Raw genomic sequence first — 8,849 nt, forward strand, 5'->3', positions numbered from 1 at the left:
AATGAAAGCAAGCAAAGCACATGAACCAAAACAATCAACACCTAACTCTTCCCTGTTAACTTCATCTCCCTCAGGGAGCTAGAAAGAACTGGATGAAAGCCACAAATAAACTTTGTTTGCCTGAGTCTCAGCTCCCATTAGAAAGGAATTCTCTAGAGGCCACAATGCAAATAAAGCTGTTAAAGGTGAACTGGGAGTAAGTGACAGCATGATGACCACAGAATGCTGAGGAACTACAGCTGCAGTCCTACAGAACCTAGCTGCCCCACTGGTTTCCAAGCCTTGGACTGTCAGTGCTGACATTTTGCTGCCCCATTAGTGCTCTCTACCTGGTTTGCATTTTAATTAGGTCATGTAAATGACCGTGCCTTAGAAAACAAAAACCCAAATGCAATTATGAAGTACCTTTTAATTCCAGCACCTGTGCCAAGACTGCATTGCCACCAGCAATGAGAAAGGAGAGAGCAAACTGAATACAGGCCATGCGGGCATCTGTTCTCCCCTGGAAACATAAAAATGTAAATATAAAATTAAAAAAAAAGCTGTCAGCACACAGGCGGTACCCAACTGCAGAATCAATACTGCAACTGCTGATTACCTGTACCAGCGCCACAAATGGGTAAATGAAACAACTTCTGTAAACATGCTGCATGCAGCCACAGACCCACATTTACATGCAATACATCCACAGTGTATTCAGCTAAAACGCTTCTGGCATGAAGCAGATCACTTTTACCTAAAAAGGAAAATGTGCTAGTTCACGTGCTCTTCAATTCCAGAGATATGAGACCAGGCCACAGATCTAAAGAAAAAGGAAACATTAACAGCAGTTTCATGCCAAACCCTGCGTCACTGAACCTCCTCACTTGTGCCCTGCTTGGTCAGGTCACAAAAATGCCCATTAAAAGGGGCAAGTATAAAACTACCAACTCAGGCACAGTGGAAGCAGCGACACCCTGACCTGTAACAGCACCACAGGATATGAACAACGGATCACGGAATGGTTCGAGTTGGAAAGGATCCTAAGGATCACCTCATTCACCTCCTGCCATGGGCAGAGATGGCTTCCACTATCCCAGGGTGCTCCAAGCCCTGTCCAACCTGACCTTGGACACTTCCAGGGACAGGGCAGTGACAGCTTCTCTGGGCAACCTGTGCTGGACAGCGTCTCACCACCCTCATGGCCAAGAATCTCCCCCCAATATCCTATGTAAATACACCCTCTTTTAAAAAAAACCTCATCCCTCATCCTATCACTACACTCCTTGACAGAGTCCCCCCATGGTTTACAATTTTTTATAAACCTGCTGTGCAAAATAATCTGCATGTAAAGATGATTCTGTGTATGCAAAAGATAAGGCAGCAGGGACTCATGAAAAGGCTGAAAGAAGAAATATAGAAACAAACAAAATTTTGCTGGAAGCTTTGGGCCTGGTATTTTTGTGTTAAAAACTCACCTCTGATAACCAGCTGTGACACAATTTCATGGAAAGCTGTACAAGAGTAAGACCTTTTGGATGCTTGTTTCCTTGTACCTTACTGGAGCACTTGAGCAGCTTGTGGTCAAAAGACTACACCCAAGCACTCAAAATTAAGGGTGGAGGTACTCCTGCAGACAACTCCTGCAGTGAGGTCAAAACTCGAGGAATCTGACAGTTCCAGAACTATAAAAGGTGGTTCCAGGGAAAAAGGGATGTTTGGTTTTTTGCCTTCCATTTGACTGCTTAATAAAGAAAACGTCTGAATTTTCACCTCACATGGCACAAACCTAACACAAACTTACACATTCACTCTGCAAGTAATCTTTAAAATCTAGAAACAATATGTCAACATTGCAAACAATACTGGATTAATTTTATACTTGCATTTGGAATGACACTTAGATATTCTTGTTCTGGTTTGTGTCAATCCTGACTATTTTTAGCAAACAGGGAGGAAACAAGAGATAGTTTCTTCAGGAAAAAGAGGAGTGACTTCTTCCCCTCACTCACATATTCCTCTTAAGGATTTCCAGTTAGAGATAATTTGGATTATTCTGTTTATGCTTTCAAACACAATTACCCTGTATTAGTACTGAGCAATATCCCCTCTCCAACTTCCATTTATTTCAGTGGGACCAAACCACAAAATGACTGACTAGTTTCCAGGAGTGTACTATCGCTTTCACTCTGTTTTAGACACCAGAAGGACAGTTCACAGAAACTGTACATTTATGTTTCTCCACAGCTCGTTGGCAACACGTAAGGCATTTTCATGTGTCCAGTTAGGCACAGTCAAGGACTTCAGCCTGACACAGGACAGGAAGGGAGAGTTAAGCTCTTGCAGATGAAAATACAACAAACATTGGCAACAGTTTGTTCCCAACAGTTAGCTAAAAAAGCTGGTGGAGCCATGGCATAGCATTTCATTGCATGCAGGACCTTAATTTACCTTCTTGCATCTTCTTTCCAACAATCCAGGCAGGTATTTGTCATTGAAATCGAAATGACTATATAGATCCCTTGCTGAACCCGGGCCCTGAGCCACCATTGCTGACAGCAGTGTAAGGCACCCCTGGCTCATCCTAAAAAGACAAAGCAGAGGGAAAACCTGCAGGTTATTTCCAGGATCATGGTTATACTAATCACCAAACCAACAGATTAAAACTTCAAGAGAAAATAGAAGGGAAGTTAAATAATCAAAGCAATTATTTTAGGTAGTAATAACAGCAGCTGGGAAAGAGGGGTGAGGGAGGAAGGGAGAAGGAAATGCCTTTTCATATTCTTCCCCAAAATTAGGCCATAAGGTGAGGCTGGATGTTCCCTTTATCAAGTAGTTTAAAAGGGTGAAAGTGCCAAAACGAACAACTCTAAGATGACCTGTTCATGGCAGTGGGGCTGGACTACGCAAGCCTTAATTATGATTCTATGAACTCCTAAATTCATAGAGGTCTGCCATTTATTTCAACAGGAATACATAAGAGGACAGCAGACCTCCATCATCTGAACAGCCACTACCATGAACAGATTTGTAACTTGTCCATCGTGCATCTGTCATGGACAATCTGTAAAAAGCCGTGTGGTTCAAGCAGAGATCCCATCTAGACATGCAATAAAGAAAATCCCTCTGCACAGCAAAGAGGTTGCACAGAAAATGCAGAGCATCTCCCACCAGAAATCTGCAGCCCCCTCTGTGCAGGTTCTAGAAGGATTCCTCCAGAACCTGCAATCTTTAAACATTTCATCAGAAGTGCACATCTTGCACAGCCTCAAAATTTGTTTCCAGTTTACACATTTGAGATTCTTTGTCAGGTTAAAAAGCCTGCTGCAATAAGATCAACTGCACAGCTCAGGAAGCACAGCTGTGCCTATGAACTAGGCAAGCAGAGAAAAGGTTTTCCAGTTCTGCTCAAAGACTGAAAGATGAGTCATTTGCCTCGGCCAAGTCAATTTCAGTCTGATTTTTTCTCTGCTTCCCTCTTCCTCCCAGGTCTGTACTGAAATGTCTCTGGCATTTGCAACTTTTTTCCCCATCCACAGGAGCATGAGAAATTGTTTGGTCTGGACTAAATAACAACAGTTATTGAGCAACCTAAAATGACCTCAGTTTTAGGAGACTGAAAAAATTACAGAAAAAGCCAGTCTGAAAGAGAAAAATCTATTATAAACATGGCAACCTGACTCCAAAAAAAATACAGGAAAACAAAGAACTCAAGAGCAGCTCTTTTTGCTGTCACAGGAAGACTGCCCAGCCCTGTTCCACGCAGTACATTCCACCCCACAAATCAAGCAGCAATAAAGTAAGAGGACTCAAGGTACCACCAGTGTTAGCTCTCACCAGGGCAGGCCCAACCGATGAAAACTACACCTTCAGGAAATTATCCTACAGCACTGGATTGTATGATGCATCAGAGCTTTCACTTTGCAAAGACTTCCACAGGCAATTATTTTATGACAAGTGGAAAAGGATTATTAAATAAAGGTGGATTATTAGCAATAACTCAAGATGAATTTTGAAACGTCCCGTACAGTCCCTCCAGATCAACTGACAGAGATTCTCCAGCAGAGCACCAAGAAGACTTACTTGTGATTTTCAGAATACAAAGCAGCATAGACCAGTCTCATATAGGAATGAATCAACTTTCTGACGATGTTCATTCCCACAAATGTGAGCGGTCGCTGGCTGTCCTCAGTAAAATGGCTTCTAGGGCTTGAAAGACTAACAGCATCTGCCGGATAAAAAAGTATGTTAGCATCTGACAATATCAGGTAAGACTTGAAATTATTAGCTGAGCAAATAGTAATAACCACCATCGATAAAGGGTAACCCCACCCCAAGAGGAAAGCTTCCACACACGAAAGTGACATTAACTTTTAGATTCTCTCCCAAATTAACGCTTCCTCTCGGAAAAGATCACTTTGGAGAGCATGTAGTTTCAAGGAATCATTGCTTTAAGAGACGGCTGCTCCTAAGTGGACGACGAAAAACAAAATGTCCCCGAGAAAAACACTGGGGCTGTTCCGGTCTTGCAATTATTTCCCTGCAGAGGAATCCAGAAACCACACAGCACTGGGCTGCGCCCATTACAAACACCAGCCCCTGTGAGCAATGGGATATTGAGGGAAGGCTGTCACTGAACACGACACAGATAAAAATGATACTGGAAGACAAAGAATAGCAGGCGATGGTTAAAAAGCCACACAATACAGTACTATGTTGTAAGCAGTCAGCAATGCTGCACCAGCATTCAGAGTGAAAAATTATTGAACTCTTTGTTCATTCGTCATATTCTGATGAGGATAAATTGTGTCCAGCTAAAATAAGAAAAATGAGGTCAACTTTACCAGCAGCTTCCTAGAAATACTGATATATCAGGGAGATACCTAAGAACATTTACTTTCACCAGACTATTGTTTTGCTTACTTAACTGCTTTTATTGATCCCCTTATTTCCTAAAAGATCTTTTGATAACATTTAAAGAACCTTAACAGCTTGATTTGGACGGGACGATTGGCTGTGTGTGTCATTAAATCCAGGAACATCTATGAACTGAAAAGAGCATCTCCCACTCGGTAGGTGCTTCTGCCACTGCTACTTCCAGAAAAAAAAGAAAAAAACCAAACCAAAGCCATAATCAATTATCAGAGTTATCTACACCACAAAGCATTTATTCACAGAACCACAGAGTATCTTGAGCTGGACCCACAAGGATCATCCAGTCCAACTCCTGGTCCTGCACAGCCACCCCAACAGTCCCACGCCTGACAGCGCTGCCCAAACCTTCCTGGAGCTCTGGCAGCCTTGGCCACTGTGACCATTTTCTGGCAACCTTTTGTCGCTTCTTCTCCAGGGTGGGATTGTTGGGACTGCAGCCGCCAGTCCCTGAATTACAAGCCCCCTGTCCAACTTACTTCACTTTCAGGCTTCCTTTCTCCATCGAGAAGCTTGAATATCTCAGCACACTCCATGGAAATTTTCACGTATCCCTCCACGACATCGTACACTTGGGCCGATGGCAGCGTCCTGGCGACGGACACGAACGTCTCCAGCCCTGCAAAGGCGCAGCGTCAACCCGGGGCACCGGCGCCCCGTGCAGGGCCCGCTCCGGCCCGGCCGCGACCCTGAGGGGCCGAGCGGTGCCATGTGCGCCAGCCCCGCCAGCAGCACCACCGGTGCCACCCACCCCCTGCGACGTGCCCCGGGACAGCCGCCTCCGCCGGGGACGGCGCGGCCGCCGCAGCCCGGGACGGCGCGGCCGCCTCTGCCCAGCGCAGCCGCCTCAGCCCGGGGCGGCGCGGCGCGGCCGCCGCAGCCCGGGACGGCGCGGCGCGGCCGCCTCTGCCCGGGACGGCGCGGCGCGGCCGCCTCAGCCCGGGGCGGCGCGGCGCGGCCGCCGCAGCCCGGGACGGCGCGGCGCGGCCGCCTCTGCCCGGGACGGCGCGGCGCGGCCGCCTCTGCCCGGGACGGCGCGGCGCGGCCGCCCCTGCCCAGCGCAGCCGCCTCCGCCCGGGACGGCGCGGCGCGGCGCGGCCGCCTCCGCCCGGGACGGCGCGGCGCGGCGCGGCCGCCTCCGCCCGGGACGGCGCGGCGCGGCGCGGCCGCCTCCGCCCGGGACGGCGCGGCCGCCTTTATCCAGCGCAGCCGCCTCAGCCCGGGACGGCGCGGCCGCCTCAGCCCGGGACGGCGCGGCCGCCTTTGTCCAGCGCGGCCCCCTCTGCCCGGGACGGCGCGGCGCGGCCGCCTCCGCCCGGGACGGCGCGGCGCGGCGCGGCCGCCTCCGCCCGGGACGGCGCGGCGCGGCGCGGCCGCCTCCGCCCGGGACGGCGCGGCGCGGCCGCCTCCGCCCGGGACGGCGCGGCGCGGCCGCCTCCGCCCGGGACGGCGCGGCGCGGCCGCCTCTGCCCAGCGCAGCCGCCTCAGCCCGGGACGGCGCGGCCGCCTTTGTCCAGCGCGGCCCCCTCTGCCCGGGACGGCGCGGCGCGGCCGCCTCCGCCCGGGACGGCGCGGCGCGGCGCGGCCGCCTCCGCCCGGGACGGCGCGGCGCGGCGCGGCCGCCTCCCCCTGGGACGGCGCGGCCGCCTTTATCCAGCGCAGCCGCCTCAGCCCGGGACGGCGCGGCCGCCTCCGCCCGGGACGGCGCGGCGCGGCCGCCTCCGCCCGGGACGGCGCGGCGCGGCCGCCTCCGCCCGGGACGGCGCGGCGCGGCCGCCTCAGCCCGGGACGGCGCGCCGCGGCCGCCTCTGCCCGGGACGGCGCGGCGCGGCCTCCTCGGCCCGGGACGGCGCGGCGCGGCCGCCTCTGCCCAGCGCAGCCGCCTCCGCCCGGGACGGCGCGGCCGCCTTTGTCCAGCGCAGCCGCCTCAGCCCGGGACGGCGCGGCCGCCTTTGTCCAGCGCGGCCCCCTCTGCCCGGGACGGCGCGGCGCGGCCGCCTCCGCCCGGGACGGCGCGGCGCGGCGCGGCCGCCTCCGCCCGGGACGGCGCGGCGCGGCGCGGCCGCCTCCGCCCGGGACGGCGCGGCGCGGCGCGGCCGCCTCCGCCCGGGACGGCGCGGCGCGGCGCGGCCGCCTCCGCCCGGGACGGCGCGGCGCGGCGCGGCCGCCTCCGCCCGGGACGGCGCGGCGCGGCGCGGCCGCCTCCGCCCGGGACGGCGCGGCCGCCTTTGTCCAGCGCAGCCGCCTCAGCCCGGGACGGCGCGGCCGCCTCAGCCCGGGACGGCGCGGCCGCCTCTGCCCAGCGCAGCCGCCTCCGCCCGGGACGGCGCGGCGCGGCCGCCTCCGCCCGGGACGGCGCGGCGCGGCCGCCTCTGCCCAGCGCAGCCGCCTCCGCCCGGGACGGCGCGGCGCGGCCGCCTCCGCCCGGGACGGCGCGGCGCGGCCGCCTCTGCCCAGCGCAGCCGCCTCCGCCCGGGACGGCGCGGCCGCCTTTGTCCAGCGCAGCCGCCTCAGCCCGGGACGGCGCGGCCGCCTCAGCCCGGGACGGCGCGGCCGCCTCTGCCCAGCGCAGCCGCCTCCGCCCGGGACGGCGCGGCGCGGCCGCCTCCGCCCGGGACGGCGCGGCGCGGCCGCCTCTGCCCAGCGCAGCCGCCTCCGCCCGGGACGGCGCGGCGCGGCCGCCTCCGCCCGGGACGGCGCGGCGCGGCCGCCTCTGCCCAGCGCAGCCGCCTCCGCCCGGGACGGCGCGGCGCGGCGCGGCCGCCCGGGACGGCGCGGCGCGGCCGCCTCTGCCCGGGACGGCGCGGCGCGTCCGCCTGTGCCCGGGACGGCGCGGCGCGGCCGCCTCTGCCCAGCGCAGCCGCCTCCGCCCGGGACGGCGCGGCGCGGCGCGGCCGCCTCCGCCCGGGACGGCGCGGCCGCCTTTGTCCAGCGCAGCCGCCTCAGCCCGGGACGGCGCGGCCGCCTTTGTCCAGCGCGGCCGCCTCAGGGCGCGCCTTTCCCGCCACGCAGAGCCCCTCACCTTTGGCGGCGGCCGCGGGGTCCCGCAGCAGCGCCGTGAGGCGGGCGCCATCTAACTCCTCGTCCCGCGGGCCGCAGGCGCCCCGCTCCGCTTCCCGGCCATGCCCGGTTCGGAGCCGGCACGGCGGCACCCCGGAATCGCCGCTGCTCCCGCAGGCAGGGGCGGGCGGAGCGGGAGCGGCAGCGGCCCGGAGATATCGCGGCCCGGGCAGGGTGGTGCTTCTGCGGTCCCGCCCCGGCCGAGTTGTCGGGCCTGCCCAGCGACCGGTGCTCAGGTGAGCAAAAAGAGTTAAAAATAGTTACCATGGAACGGCACAGAGTCCCCCTCCGGTTCACAAATTCAGAGTGTGCAGAGCCCGTTTTTATACAGTTTTTGGGCTTGGGCAACCGATTACGTCATGGGTTCTTTGTGTGTATGATTCTTGATTCATATTCATCTAGGGTCTTTTACGGTTGCAAGTCAGGTGAATAGTTTTTTCCGGGGAGACAGAAGCTTTTGTCCGGGTTTGCTGGAACCGGGTATTGAGATGTATGTCCTTGACGACAGTCGGGATGATGGCTGTGGGGCGCTGAGCACTCGGCTGACGGTGGCTGATGGCGGTGCTCAGCTCCATCAGCCAGGGGTCACACCCTCCTTTCTCTCCGCGCTGGGTGATTATCGTCCCTCTCGGCAGAGGAATGTCTTCCAGGAACCCCGCATTCCTTTACGCTTAAGAAAGTGATGTTATCCAGTAAAACACAAACTAACTCTAAAATATCTACTACACAGGCTTATAAAGTATATTATTAAAAAACCCACGAATTAATCTCAAAACATTCACCTCAATCTCGTTCCACCATCCCTTCCCACCCCCTGCCGTGGGCAGGACACCCAGGCGGCTTTACCTCTAGTTCAGTCAGGCCACAGGGATCCGGGG

At 56.7% G+C, this 8,849-nt stretch overlaps 1 protein-coding gene across 1 annotated transcript; it reads right to left on the reverse strand.

Moving 5' to 3' along the window:
- Positions 1-2,672: 2,672 nt before the first annotated feature.
- LOC136298476 (nucleolar pre-ribosomal-associated protein 1-like) lies at positions 2,673-8,546 on the reverse strand. Its single transcript, XM_066199219.1, has 4 exons — positions 8,384-8,546; positions 7,934-8,185; positions 5,391-5,530; positions 2,673-4,207 (listed from the first exon to the last, which is right to left on the reverse strand). Exons 1-4 carry the CDS (start codon positions 8,544-8,546, stop codon positions 4,133-4,135), a joined length of 630 nt encoding a protein of 209 aa, XP_066055316.1. The 3' UTR covers positions 2,673-4,132.
- Between the last annotated feature and the right edge of the window lie 303 nt (positions 8,547-8,849).

Source organism: Chamaea fasciata, unplaced genomic scaffold, assembly GCF_029207755.1.
Source record: "Chamaea fasciata isolate MVZ Bird 193981 ecotype frontalis unplaced genomic scaffold, bChaFas1.0.hap1 SCAF_17, whole genome shotgun sequence".
Classification (NCBI taxonomy): Eukaryota; Metazoa; Chordata; class Aves; order Passeriformes; family Sylviidae; genus Chamaea; species Chamaea fasciata.